General features: G+C 34.6%; 1 protein-coding gene across 2 annotated transcripts in view; it reads left to right on the top strand.

The window, feature by feature from the left end:
- The window catches only part of LOC150098099 (G kinase-anchoring protein 1-like), a 217,775-nt gene that overhangs the window by 34,040 nt on the left and 167,455 nt on the right, over positions 1-16,280 (top strand). Inside the window, exon 3 of one of the 2 annotated variants that reach the window (XM_090406354.1) lies at positions 15,468-15,545. The exons of the other annotated variant lie outside the window; for it this stretch is intronic. Within the exon in view, the coding sequence (XP_090262480.1) occupies positions 15,468-15,545 (78 nt within the window). The remainder of the gene's footprint in view (positions 1-15,467; positions 15,546-16,280) is intronic. 2 annotated transcript variants of the gene reach the window in all.

Below are 16,280 nucleotides of genomic sequence, written 5' to 3'. Positions count from 1 at the left end.
GATGGCTGCAAGCTCACTCCGAAGCTTGTTATAATTGCCTAACCTGTAGTTCCGTTTATACCCCTTCTTAACAGAAAAATCGACAGATTTTGCAACCTCCCAAGTCAATACCACATGATCCTTTCACCAATTGGAGGTAACGAGGACACCTTACTTATGCATATATCCTCTGAACCAATAACCAGGTCCAACACACTCACACCACATGTCCCTTCAATTATGTGCTGTTTCAAGTAATTATCTCGTAGAAGATGTATGAACTCCATTTCCTTTTTGCTACGTGATATTTTCTCCTTCCAGTTGATATCACTATAATTAAAATCCCCCATAATAATCACTAAACCTGCACTCATTGCACTAATTTGCTGATGCATGAATTCAATATCTCCCCCTGGCCTATAGCAGCATCCAACTGTGTATTTGGTTGCGTTGGTCACTATTTCACACCAGACCGCCTCAAATGAACTCTCATTCACATGTCTATCATCTTGATATACTACTTTCTTTGGCTGCAACACATCAGCTATCATCAACAGTACTCCTCCCCCTGTTCTGTCTTCTTTATCCTCCCTGAAAATACTTTACCCATCACATTCAATTCCATTGACCACATCTTCTGCTGACAGACAAGTTTCACAAATGCCTACAACTTTTGGTGAGATTGCCCTGACTAATGCCAAAAATTCTTCTCTCTTATTTCGAATACGTCTTGCATTGGTGTACAAAAATTGCAGATTCCCTCTAGTTGTTGTTTACCGGCTTTAGAACTGATATAAAAGTCACTAATTTCAGTAGTCCCATGCCGATTTTTATCCCCTCTCTTCTGCAATTTATTCTGCAAATAAGGATCAATAAATATACAATCACTGCTAAAGTTTCTCTCCCTTACACTCAACCTTTTCAGTATTAGTTTCCCTGCCCAATTACTTCAACTTGTTTAGAAAACAGTAACTTCTTCAATCGCTTATGTCCTTCCATGTTCAGATGCAGCCCATCTTTAGCATACAACTGTCTTTTTCCTTCAAACACTCCAGACATCAATAAATTCCAGACTTCTTTTTTTGCACATTCTTGCAATCATGTCATTCATTATCATCGCTCGTCTACTTAACTCGTAATTGTCAAAATGAGGCAGCACACACACTATCCTCAAATTGACACTTTTCTTCTTCACAATATCTAACAATGTTCTTAAATCTCTTGCTACCCGATTTATACCACCACTCAGGTCATTTGTACCCACCATAACTTTCATCTTGTCTGCATCATGCCCTCTCTTTATTGCTAAAGCCAATCTTTCTATTGTCCCACCAGCCAAGCACTCCTCAGGCATACTGCTCTCCATTTCCTTAATCATAGAATCACCTTTCTATAGCTGTTATAATTTCTTTTGAGAATGAAAACCTATATAAATTAGGTACAAAATATGGTATTTTAAACCAACTCTATTCGAGGAACGAATTTGCCATTTGTAAGGAAACTTTTATTTCAGTTAATGAAGTTCCTGATATTGAGATAAGTCTAAGAGAATGTGCCTGCAAGAATTCTAATTTAGGTGGTCAAGGTTTCCAATATTGCAATTGTACAGCCCATTGTAACTCAAATCGCTGCAAATGTAAAAAGTCAGAAATCCTTTGTAATTCCAAGTGCCACAGAGGTCTTTCCTGCAAAAATAAGTAATCTGTTTTTAACTGGACAACAATATAATCATATAATAAGGTATTTATCTCCTATTTTTTCTGCTATCAAATAAAATATTTTTATAAAACATGTTTTTATTAAATTTACCAGACAGACTCCTCTAGGAATTATTAATAATTACCGGTTCATGTGATTAATTCTTGTAAATTATTTACTTTAACCACGCTATCAGCCAGGACGTATATATATATGTCCACATTTCCATGGATGCGAAGTGCATATTAAAATTGTAATACCATTGATATTACATTGAAATTTATGATGGATATGAAGCTTTTGAGGGTGCATATTTGATCTTTAATGGCCGGTAAGGTGGTTAACCTTGTTTTTTAAAAAATATTTTAAACCAAATAACATGTTTTCATTACATTTACCAGACTCCTAGGAATTATTAATAATTACTGGTTCATGTGATTAATTCTCGTAAATTATTTACTTTAACCTTGTTATTTGGTTTGTATTAATAATAGCTGGTAACTGTTAATAATAACTGGATTTATTACATTATCTGTAACATTTACCTAGCTATGCAATGTCAATGTTTATTTTTATTTTCATCAGTTTACTATTTTATAGTTCAGGTTCTTTGCTTTTAGTTGACTAAGAAATATTGATGCATATTCCAACTTTCTAAAGCAAAGATTATAAGCATTTATATGTGTAGTCTATTTTTGCATTTGTGCACTATGCTACATAAAGAAATTTGATGGTGCATACTTTACTTGCTGTATGTTAATAATCTGGCTAATTTTTATTTCTTTCAAAATTGAATTCATTAAGTTCAGTAATGCAAAACTGAGGCATCAGTACATTCTGCTGATTTCTATCATTTGTGTAGCCACAGAACTAAAAGAAAACCTCAATTTTTTTGGTATAGTTTAATTTCCTATTAACTGTATGGGAAATTTGCATTTACAGTTATTTCATAAATTTTCAGGTTATGTATTTTTTTAAATGCTTGGAAATGAAACATGTTTTTCATGAATGGTTCACTCAAGTAAAATGCACACATAGAAGAAAATTAATTTTTGGTCTCAGAATCATTCTGCTAGAATATACACAATGCTAAGTGACTTAATCAGTCATATACATTGCTATAAGTAATTAAATTCATAGCCACTTTTATGTTATCAGTCATTTAATGATACAATAATATGCACTATTATAATCAGAAACGGTTTTACATTAAAATTATTTCATTTAAGAATTAGTTTATTATTGTTATTATTAATAATTTTAGCATTGGACAATCATGACAAAATGTGGACTTTGACACAAAAATTCACCAACGACTTGAGGATTACCCAGAGGAAAATGGAAAGAGTATTTGGTATTACCATTCTAGATAGAAAGCACAATATATCAAACTAGTAAGACACATAACTGTCAATAAAAGATCCAAATGCCAATGGGCAGGTCATATTACAAGATGCAACATTCAAAAATAGAGTTGATATCTGAATGGTATCCTAGAGATAAGAAAGAGCTACAGGAAGTCCAAAGATATGGTTGGAAGATGAGATGGCTGGAATTCAGAGGCATAGTAAAGCTCAAGATAGAAATGAATGGAGAACTCTGAAGGAGGACTTCATCCAACAGTGGACAGAAAATGGCTGATGATATTTTACAGAATTAATATTTCTTGAATATTTTATATAAATATTCAAGAAATACACATTACCCAGAAGAAAGTCGTCCATTTTTGCAAATATGAAGTAATAATATTATTATTATTACGGGCAACTCCAGGGAGTCCTTAAACTCATCGAGGGAGGCCCCAAATCATGTTCATCACAACTATTTGACATTCACACAGTATGTATCATACCTTGCCTTAAACTCATTCACTGTCACAGCACCCACTACAGACTCTGGCAGCTTATTCCACTCATTCAGCACTCTAAAATTAAAGAACCCAGCTCCAACACCCTTACTAACCACATTCTTGCCCAGCTTCCATGGATGTCCCCTAGTCCACCCACCACCAGCCCTGTGCTCAAAAATATCTTCTGAATTAATCTTATAGAAACCCTTCAGTAATTTGGATGTCTCAATCATATCTCCCCTCCTCTGCCTATCAACCAATTTCTGCAACCCACAAATCTTCAACCTGTTCTTATAAGGTTCATTCCACAGACCTGCTATCATCTTGGTCACTCGCCTCTGGATCCTCTCAACCTCCTCCCCATCAAAAAGAAACGTAGGTGACCAAATCAAAAGTTGCTGAAGAATACTTTGACGAGTATTTATTTTTCAGCAACCAAGTGATTTGATGAGCTGATTTGGGCACTTTTGCAATGTGCCCCCTAAACTTCAACTCCTTATCCACCAACACTCCTAAATCTCTTGCTTCGTCAATTTCCTGGAGTTCAGTTCCACCAATGTAGTAAACTGCTGCTAAATGTATAACCTTACATTTTGCCACATTAAATTGACATCCATTCTCCTTAGCCCAGACCTCCAATCTATCCAAATCATGCCGCAAAACCCAACTTTGCATCATCCATGAACAAATGAACTGTTCCTCTCAGATCCTTTCCTATATCATTAATGAACAAATTAAACAGCAGTGGTCCAAGAACAGATCCTTGTGGCACACCACTAGTCACAGGCTATCTTTTGGACTCTACTCCTGAATAAACCACTCTCTGATATCTCTCCGTCTACCACCCTCCTGTCCATCTCCCCAATCCTATATCCATCCCCATATGCTGCATTTTATTGATTAGAATTCCATGTGGTATCCTGTCAAAGGCCTTAGCAAGGTCCAGTAGAATCACTGTAAACCCATTACCCTTATCCAGTTCAGCCGTCACCGTGTTATAATGCGTGAGCAAGTTACTGAGGCATGACCTACCCTTCACAAAACCATGCTGTCCCCGATACAGTATCCCATTTTCATCTATCCAATCTTGTATTTTCCTCTTGACTATTTTCACCAAGACCTTGATAACGATTCCTGTTATGCTGATTGGCTGGTAATTTTCAACAGCAGCCTTGGAACCACCTTTGTGCAGCAGAACTATTTTCCCCTCTTTTCACCCCCTTGGGACTGACCCAGACCCAAGGCTCAATTAAACGTTTTTCATGAATGGTTCACGCATGTAAAATGCACACATAGAAGAAAATTAATTTTTGGTCTCGGAATCATTCTGCTAGAATATACACAATGCTAAGTGATTTAATCAGTCATTGCTATAAGTAATTAAATTCATTTCATAGCCACTTTTATGTTATCAGGCATTTAATGATACAATAATATGCACTATTACAATCAGAAACGGTTTAGCCACTTCACGTACGACACGAGCTGGTATACCATCCAATCCCACAGATGTATTGACATTGAGGTTCTGTAATAGACTATTTACCTCTACTTCATTCATTACAATTCCGGTATAAGCTGTTGGTTCTTCCATTCCTGCAATGTCACCACCTGGATGATATACTCTTGAAAAGTGCTCGCTCAGTAATTCCACTATATTGACTGATTCGGTTACCTCTGAATCAGTCGATATAGCTACCCTCGGCATTTTTTAAAATCATTCTGCCATGAACATTTTTCCTTTTACTTGCAACATATTGAAAAAACTGTTTGGGATTCTCTTTAGCCTGCATGGCCAATATTTTTTCATAATCCGCTTTTCCTTTTCTTACCACCCTTGTTACCTTTCTGGTCTGAGCTTTATACTGTTCCTGCACCTGCAGGTCACCTTTCTCCTTAAATTCCCTCCACAATTGTTTCTTTTTTTTGCAGCTCAAGCTTAATGGTGTTATTCATCCATTTAACCCCTACTTGATTTATTATTCGGACTCTTGGTATACAGTCAACCATTGCCTCCTGCAAACACAGCTTAACCACCTCCCATGTACTATCAACATCCAGCCTTTGCAGTTTTACATGCCATGGCACTGAGCCAAGCACACTCCTAAGCTTGTCATACTTACCAGCCTGTTAATTCCACATGTACCCTGTCTTAATTGTAAATTCCACTCCTTTAGCCACCTCCCAAGTCATGACCTTATGATCACTCTCACCAATTGGTGGCAACATGGTCATGTTCTTTACAGCCATATTCTCAGATGCGATTACTAGATCAAGCACTCTGCCCCCTGGTATTTTCCATTACATGCTGTCGCAGATAGTTATCCCTTAATAACTGCATAAAATCCAATTCCTTCCTCCCATGTGCCCTCTTCTCCTTCCAGTCAGTGTTACTATAATTGAAATCCCCCATAATAATTACCCTCCTTCCACTCATTTCTTCTATTTGCCTATGCATACTATCCCCACCATCTATTCCATCACCTGGTCTATAGCAGCGCCCAGTTGTATATTTTGTTCTGCTAGCCTCTATCTCACACCAAATAACCATCCTTGGCTGCAACTCATCAGCTATCATCAATAATACTCCTCCCCCCTTTTTATTCTCCTTGTCACTCCTGAACACGCTATACCTGTCACATTCAATCCCACTAGCTTTATCATCTTCTGTCAGCCATGTTTCACTAATACCAACAACCTGTGGCCTGGAAGTGCCAACCAAGGCCAAAAACTCCTCCTCCTTGTTCCTAATACTCTTGGCATTAGTGTACATGTGCAGAAGCCCGTTAGTCCCATCCCTACTTTGATGCCTTGTACTAACTATCCCATTCTGATTTGTTGTCCTTCGTACTCGCTTGGGCATAATATACTCATTCATACACTCAACTGCCTCCCTAAAGTCTGCATATCTACCCCCCCCCCCTTTTAATAAATCTAGTTTCCCTGAATCTGTACATCCACTTTATTCATCAACACTTTTTCAAGCCTCCGTATACCAAATCCATTCAAATGTAAACCATCCATCTTATATAAATCCTTTCGCCCATCGAACTCACTCCATACATCCACAAATTCCATACCACTCTCCATGTATAACCCGCGCATAAAGTCATTGGCAATTATGGCCCTCCTCCTAAACTTTTCACTGTCATACCGCAGCAGAATACTCACCATCTCTCTCAGAATACTCTCTCACTCTTCTCTTTTGCTACCTCAAGTAATTCCCTCATATTCTCTATCATTTCCATTTTGTCTTCTTTCAAATCATTTGTTCCTGCCACGACTATCATTTCTTTCGCCCTCTGTTTTTGCGTTCTAATAGACTCGCTGACGTCCTTAATGTTCGCACCCGGTTGGTATGATTTCGTCATACTCTCAACTATCACACCTCTTAATAACGAATATCTCCGTACAGCACTCGCTTCTTCATTTTGTTTACGTTTGTGAACATTCTCTTATTTTTTCGTATCAGACTTTCGCCATTTATTAGTTGGCACATTCGGTACACATTTTTGCATACGCTCCACCTCAACTGTGCGATCTCACTACTTGCATCTATCTCACTATTTTCATTATCATTTAAATCATCCATTCGTTCTATATTTTTACCTTCAATTACACTTACAACATCGCTCTCACACCTATCTGGTACTACCTCACAATTTCTTATCACATCACTATTTTCTATATTTTGACTTTCTTTAACGATATCACTCTCGCCACCCGAAAAACGCTTTAGATTCTCATTCTCCTTACACTTTCTGCACATATTCACTCCACTATCACCATCTAACCAGACTCCAACTGCTCTCCGCAAAGCATACATCTTGCAGACAACACATTGCATAAACTCTTTTATATCCAAATTCTTAACACGTTCGCTGCCACACTACTTCGGCATGGTCTGTTCCCCTACGCCGAGCAATTTTACTTCTTCAAGGTCAGTACGATAATCTCGTTACCAGAGGTAAGCATCCTACGCGTATGCTCGTAGTTGGCTTGTACAGAGCATATACGGTCTATGAGAATACACAGTTTTGATGCTAGCCCCACAAGCCAAGCATTTTCACTTCTTCAAGGTCACTACAATAATCTCGTTCCCGGCGGTAAGCGTCATACGAGTATACTCGTAGCTGGCTTGTGAAGCAGGTTTACCCACTACGAGTATACTCGTAGTTGGCAGCGAACGTGTTAAACAAACATGGCGACCTGGCCGCCATTTTTTTTTTTTTTTATCGGTGCCATGTGGACGCTATCGTATCTTAAAAATAATAATTGAAATAACACAAAAAACACACAAAAATCGCACAGACTAAGATACGAAAAGCAAACAATACTACGTAAAATTCTAGTAAAATTGCCAATGATAACATAAAATACTACTGATCTTTTCAGGAGCTCTCGACAAGCCAACGATCATATCAGTGCGACACCTACCGACGAATATAAATCATAAAATTGTTTTACTCACTGCAGATTTTGAATGCATATTTCTGCCTCTTCGATAATCAGAAATTAGTACTGTTTGTTTTAGAGAAATAAAACTGCTGCTTACATCATTTGAGATACATTACTGCAGATGTTTAGAAATTTGCTGACAAAATTGGAGACTTTCCATCATGATAATTTCACTTGTGTTGGTTTGCTCATGGTTTCCTTGTCAGCAATCACATCTGGGTTGAAATTCATACATTTCACATAATAGAATGGTGTTCAAATACAGTAATATAAGTGAGGGAAAGTGAAATGTTCATTGTTAGCTTTGAACATAAGGAATGAACTCTGCAAATTCTGTTGACACTTATTTCCACTCCTCCTTTACACACACATACATCTGTCTCTTTAAAAATAAGCATTAGTTGCATAGTAGCTTCAGTACAGATGGTACAAGCAGAAAATAATTTAAAGGCATCTTGTTTCTGCTTGATATTCTTTGCAGTACCATGAAAAATACTTTCATGTCATTAATACTTCGTCTCTTCAATGATTAGGCATTTGCCTGTTCTGGCTTCACTGGTCTTTCCACTTGCACTGGTCTTCACCCCCACCCCTCTTTCTCTTTCCCTTTGGTCTATATCTATCCACTCTTTTGATAACCGATATCTTTCAATTCTAAATAGATGTTTTTTCCCATTTCTCTCTATATTGATCTCCTTGATCTTTTCATTTATGTTATAAATATCTAGTTCTGATATCGTCATTTCTTATATGGTCCAATTTTGTGTATTCTTTAATTGTTCTTAAAAATCTCATCTCTGCAGCTTGTATTTTACTTTCATCTTTCTTTTTAACCATCCATGTTTCTGAACCATATAACAGAATGGGAGTGGCCAATAATTTGTAAAATTTTAGTTGAGTTTGTTGTATTTTTTTTTTTTTAATTAAGTTTCCTTTTATTTGTTCCATGGATTTTCTGAAATTTCTTTATTTTTTTATCTATATCTTTATCTTTTAGATATGTTATTATGCAGCCTAAATAATTAAACTGTGTCATCTGCTCTATTTTATTTTCTATAACCATTTTTGATCTAACATGATCCTGACCTTTAAATGCTATGGCTTTCATTTTCTTTTGTGAGATTTTATTAATTGTATTATTGACTTATTTTGTTTAATTCATAAACTGATTTTTGATGGCCATTTTCATTGCAATATAATCTGATCACCTCCATACAGCATTGTATTGATAACAGTTCTTCTGGCTGGATACCTTATTTTATTGTTTTCCATATTTTAATAATCTGATAAATATATATATTGAATAGATTTGGAGATAAGCTACATCCCTGTTTGACATCCTGATTTATTTCAGTTTCTTCTGTTAATTTATTACCTAACTGTAAATTAATTTTTGTATCTTTATATAAACTTTGTATAGCTTGTACCAACTGTAATGAATATCCTTGTTTTTTCATTATATTCCATAGAGTTTCTCTGTGTATTTATCAAAAGTTTTCTTGTAATCTATAAAGGCCATGAGTCTCTAAATTAAATTCTCTTATTTTTTCAATAATTTGTTTTAGCGCACAAATATAGTCTATACATGATCTTCCATGTCTGAAACCATTTTGTTCTTCTGAGAATAGATTGTTTGCAATATTTCTAAGTCTTTTATTCAGGATTTTACTGTAAATTTTATAACATGTATTTAATACATTTCATTAATTACAGCATTAATTCAGAATATTCTACACATTAGTATGTTAGAATAAATGATGATTTTATACAATAAAATTGTGATATTGCTGCAATACAGAAGAAAGAATAAAAACATGGGAGATTTACATTTTGGTATAATAATGATAAATGTTCCTTTTAGTGGTAATTTATCGGTCAATTAATGCCAACCAGATTCATATCTGTTAACATAGTAAAAAAATTTAGTCTTTTGAAACTTCAGAAAAAGTTAATTGATTATATTTGAAATAACTGCTTCTACTAAATATTTATATATTTATGAACATGCTTATTTGTTTTGGGCTTTTGAAATGTGAACACTGACCATATCCCAGTCATCGTGACGAGTCGTATGATTGAAGAAATCATGAGGGGAAAAAAAAACAGACAAAAAAATTGAACATATCTAAAATTAAAAAAATGATCTAAATGTGCCCTCAAAGACTTGAGAGAAGAAAAAAACAAATTAATAAATTCCCAGTAAGTCGCATGGAAAAAGAAGTTAATGAAAAGTGGGTGTCTCTAAAGATAAAAATAAAGTTGCTGAAAAACATTTTTGAAAAAGAAAAAAAAAATTATAGTATAAGCTATGGATCACTGGAGAAATATTAGAGCTAATGACACAAAAAAGAAAGCACAAAAAAAAAAAAAAAAGCAAAAACCAAGAGGCGTATAGAAAATAAACAAACATGTGAACTTGGAAGCCAAGAAAGCAAAAGAAAAATGGATTGAACAAAATTGGAAGGCAATCGATATAAACATGAGTAGAGGTAACACTGAAAGGGCATACAAACATATACAAAAACAATTCAGAGAAAGGATAAAGATATTGACCATGATTAAGAGTAAGAATGGAAAAGAGCTAATTTGAAGATGATGAAATAATGAAAAGATTGGTGCAATACATTGAAGAACTGAGAATCTGTATGGAAATAAGGTAGCTATTTTTACATGATTGGTGAGAATGAACTTGTGGATCTTTCAATTAAAAAAAGAAAGAAAGAAATAGTTTAAATTATATGGCAGGTGATTATAAAAGACTGAGAAAGCAACTGAAAATATAGTGCCTTGGTGTAACTGCATAGCAGAAGAGTCAGCAGTGTAGATTCCAAGATTAAATCAATGCAGAAGTCATATTTGCCATATACAAATAGTAAAATGGTGTATCACCAGATTATTAAAATGATCAGAGAAAGTTTGCAAATTTTATTTAGGAACTGGCCTGAGTAGTGACCAAATGCATAGTGATATACACATTCAAATCAAAGTGTGCTTTTCATTATGGGATACTGAGATAACTAATATTAAGTCTGCAGTCTCTGTGTACAAGTAGATTAATCATAATTATAGTTCATGTGCACAAATTGTTTGCTTATGCTTGAATAAAGGATTAAAAACAAGAATATAATTTCATGTCAAGTATAATATACTTGAGAACCAAGTGAGAAAACTTCCTACAGCCTTATCAACACTTGAAAATTCAACTCTGCACTACTTCGTATTGTATGTTGCATTTCATATTGAATTCAGTTATGAGTGATTGCTGGGTCGTATGCTATTATGCGGTAGTTTTGTTGGAAGTTTTTTCACTTGGTTATACTATAAATTAAAGATATCAAGAAATTATATATGTGGTTTAATCCTTTATCCAAGTGTAAGCAGACAAAGTTTGTGCCTGAAGTATTTTCAGGACTAGGGCAACTCATGGTAAAGGTTACCACCTTTACCATGAGACTTCACATCACTTACCTTAGTATCCCCTGATGCAAAGCACATCTCCTTGCTGACATGTTTAATGGTATGCATTATCGGAAGGGTCACTACTAATAAAGGTCGAATCTGGTCTGGGTAGTGACCCTTCCCATAATGCATAGCATTATATATGTCTGCAAGGAGATGTGCTTTGCATTATGAGATACTAAGGCAAGTGATGTGAAGTCATACCACGAGTAGCCCCAGTCTTGAAAATACTTCAGGCGCAAACTTTGTTTGCTTACACTTGGATAAAGGATTAAACCAAGTATATAATTTCTTGGTATCTATAATTTATGTGGTAATTTTGTTCTTGAACATTCTTGAGTTCAAGAACGTTCTCATACCAAGGTTGAAGTAATGCAGAACTCATATATTTCCCATGTACAAGTATGGGAAAAGATGTAAAACCTTATTATTAAAATATTTGGGATTAGAGCTAAAAAGTTGAATGCATTTCAACGTGGCTATAAATTAAATTAAAGATGCCAAGAAATTACATTGTTCCATCCTTTATCCAGCTGTAAGCAAACAAAGTCTGCATAGGAAGTATCTTCATGACTAGGCTACTTGTATATAGAGGCTAATAACTTCACATTAATTGTCTATTAGTACACATGCAAACTTTGTTGGCTTACACTTGCTTGCTGTTCATGCTTTAAGGTAGGAATGAATGGCTTCTGAAATATTCATAAGGTGGTCACTCGATCGTGTCCCTTTGTTCTTTTGAACTTGCCTGTTCTTGAAACACTTTGAGTTGCTTTTAATGAATCATAGTGGACATTCCAATTCTTGTATTGGAAACATTTTATGTTTAGTCCATACACATTCAGAATTAAATCTTTCTTGCTAGATGTTATTTCCTTTACCAGTTTGTGAGCAGATAATTCTTATTCTCATTGAAAATTTTATTTTCACAGACATATTTCCAATGCTCTTGATGAGAAAGACCTGTAGACCTGTTTCATATCCAGATCTCATCTAGGATATGAAACCCTCACTAAAAGAATTTTTCATCTTGTAAAACAACTGGCCAGAAGAATATACCCAACTCAGAGATATAGTACATTGGCCTCATAACCATAGTTGCTTCATTTGTAATTCCACAACAACAAATTCCTAGACATAGTGGAACGATATTATTATTATAGTCCCCTCCATGGAGTCTGAAAACTCATTGCACGAGACCCAAATTATCTACACAATCTATTGTACCTCTATCTCCTCTCTTTATAACCACTCCTTTACTTAATTTCCAGGGATAACCTATTGGTTTGTGCCCTCTATCCAAGTGCTGAACATTTCCTCTGCATCAATCTATAAAACCCTTGAAGTAACTTAAATGTTTCTATCATATCACCTCTGTTTCTCTTGTCAACTAACTTCTGCAGTCCACACACCTTTAATCTGTCTTCATAGGAAACATTCCACAGACCACTCACCATCTTGGTCTCTCGCCCCTGAGTGCTCTCCGTTGTTTTCTCGTCGCGAAGAAACCACCCAGGAGACTGGACCTGAGCACAGTAATCCAGATGTGGATGTATTAAGGTCCTATAAAAAGGAATAACTTATTTATCTCTACTTTTTAGTGTGTTCTTTAACAGCCATGTAATCTTATGAGCTATCTTAGCAACCACAATCTCTAAATTCCTAGCTTCATCTATTTCCTGGAGTAAGTTCCATCAATGTGGTACTCGAATTGTAAACTATATATCCCAAAATGCATAACTTTACATTTCTCCACATGAAACTGATACCCATTATCTTTTGCTCATTTAAATCATCATGCAAGCCTCTCACATCACCATGATTAACTATTACTCTACCTAATTTTGCATCATCATCATCAGTATCCCTCCCTTATGCCTATCAACCAACTTCTGCAGTCCACACATACCCTCATTCTATCCCCATAGGGAACATTCCACAGACCGCTCACCATCTTTATTGCTCTCCTCTAATGGCTGGCCTGGTTGACCAAGAGTTATCATACCCACTCTCCAACCAATAGGCTGCAGATTTGAATCCTGCACAGGGTATGGATGTTTGTGATTGTCTTTAGGTAAGAGATGAATTTCATCATCCAGTGTGAGACCACCATTCCACTTATGTCTGAAATGACTTGAAAAAGTTTCATGTTTGGTCTCAGGGTTTCAGGACTGTATACAAAAATAAATTAAAAAATATAAATAAAAGTATAAAAATCGATAAAAATAGGAAAAAAATCCTTAGCCCACCCATGATACAAAATATACTATGGGTTTGCAAATAACCTCTTGTGGGTGGAAGAAATATTGAAAAAAAAAAAAAAGGTGAGGAAGTTGCAAATCCAGTCACAATGCAGGAAGAGACCATAAGATGGTGGCTTGTTCAGAAGGCCTCGATGCTAGGCACAATCAAATGCCTTTGAAATATCTAGAGCAACCACATAGATCATACTCGTCTTTACTCTTCTTCCTATTGATGGGTGATATGTGATTGTTTGTCTGCTTTATCTGTTCATATTTTAATACACTGCACTGCACTCATTATTTTACTGAGTGCAGTAACTATTATATTGGTCTTTACCAATATGGGTGAATTTTATCAGATATATCATCAGTTTTAAAATTTTTAAACCATATTAATTTATAATTCTCCTTAAAATCAATCAAAGTGCATATATTTCTAAATAATTTTATTGATATATACCAAAATCTTCAGATACGAATCTTTTGTTTTTAACTATTGACATGTTTTAACCATAGTTGCTGATTGCCATAAAAATAGAAAACAACCAACCACCTTCAGTTTTTGAAAACACATATGTATTTAAGACAATTGTGATTTTTTTTTTTTTTTTTTTGCCATATAGTTGACCCTTGAAGAATGTGGGTTTGAACTGTGTGTGTCCACTAATACATGGATTTTTTTTTTAATAAATATATTGGAAAATTTTTTTGAGATTTGTACGAATTTGAAAAAACTCGCAGATGAACCGTGTAGCTAGAAATATCAAAAATGTTAAGAAAAAGTTAGGTATTTCATGAATACATAAAATCCATGTAGATACTAGTCTATTTTATCATTTACTTCCATAAAATATGCACAAATCTATTATAAAAAGTTAAAATTTCAAAACGTGTGCACACGTATTGTTTCACATATGCGCCATTTGCAGTCGAGAGAAATGTAAACAAACGTAAAGATATGGTATTAATCATAACTGCATAAAATTAACTTATTAATTAGTTAAATTAATTAGCACAAGAAAAATTTTATAATGATTCATTCATTAGGGTATAGGCTAGGTTACCACAAGGCAATCTGTTGATTGCACTAGGCTACCATAAAGCAATCATATTGCTGTTTCATTATCAATGCATGAATCATTATACCTGTAAATAAATATGAATAATTTATTTTTCGCATTATCTTTTCATTTTTGATATCTAGTGTTAGTAATACGTATAACATCTACAATGTTTTGTATCATATAAGACAATATTGTTGTAGGTACTGAGGCATGTGATTCATCTTATAAACAGACTACATAAACTTACGGTATCGATAAATACGGTACATTTCTGTAAATGTATTATCACTTCCTTATGATTTTCTTAATAATATTTTCTTATCTCAAGCTTACTTTATTGTAAGAATACAGTATATAATACATATAACATACAAAATATGTATTAATTGACTGTTGTCAGTAAGGCTTTCGATCCACAGTAGGCTCTTAGTAGTTGAGGAGTCAAAAGTTATACACGGATTTTCGAGCAATGCAGGGGATTGGTGCCCCTAACCCCTGCATTGTTCAAGAGTCAACTGTATTACAATTTGCTGCAATTTTTTTTTTTTTATATTTTCAGATTTTCTATAATATATAATATACAGTCAGTAATGAATTAAATTATTATTGATATTTAGTCTTTAACATAAAAAGCTTTGTGATTCATTTATATCATTTGTATTTATTTATACATTCATTTGAACATTTATATATATATATATAATTTTTTTTTTCAAGTTTGTAAATGAGGCATATGAACATGATCTTCAGCAAGCTATTCTTCTCAGCAAGCTAGATTATGAAGAAAAAAAAGATGTAGGTATTTTAGTTGTAAATGTAATGTAATAGTAATACATGGGGTGTCATAAATTAATGCATCTTTAGTCATTCTTAGAGCTGCATAGAGTTGCTAACTACTAGTGATAATTCAGTGAAGCTTGGAATGTAGGGAAGAATGAAAATAAGTACATGTTAGGCATGGTGTCCTGACATGAAGATAGCAAGTTTCTTGAGGCCAAGGAAGCTAGATATGTATTGATACTATGAAAGACTAATGGTATAAGTCAGTCTAAGAAGAAAGATCTGATCTTGTTTGAAGATTTGTGTATTATCTTAGGAAATGGGAGATGAAGTAAGGTCTTTTTCATAAAAAAAGAAAACAGGACTGTTTTGATATAAATTTGACAAGCTTGTCTCCTCACTTCACTGAAAAATAGCAAGAAGTTGGTGTTTGACATTGGTTATGGAAGATTCGCTGATGAAGGGTGAAGACTGGTACTCTTCACCCTTCATCAGCAAAACTATAGATAAGATTTGAGACTAGTGAGAGAAATAAATTTATGTGATTTCTGCCATTAAATTAGCTTTCTATATTTGTCACTGGCGAGACCTCAAAAATGAAAATTTGCTCAGGTAGTAACTTGTATTTACATCATAAGGCATGCCATTCTACAAGGCTGAGAAAAGTGTTGTGTATTGTGGAATATATACAATAGAGTAACTAGATGTGAAGTCAAATGCATTCTGTATTTCAGTAGCCAAGTTGTAAAT

The sequence above is a fragment of the Typopeltis vanoorti genome, chromosome 16 (genome assembly GCF_054136105.1).
Source record: "Typopeltis vanoorti isolate ZY-2024b chromosome 16, IOZ_Tvanoo_1.0, whole genome shotgun sequence".
Taxonomy (NCBI): domain Eukaryota; kingdom Metazoa; phylum Arthropoda; class Arachnida; order Uropygi; family Thelyphonidae; genus Typopeltis; species Typopeltis vanoorti.
This window is presented reverse-complemented; position numbering and strand designations above follow the sequence as displayed.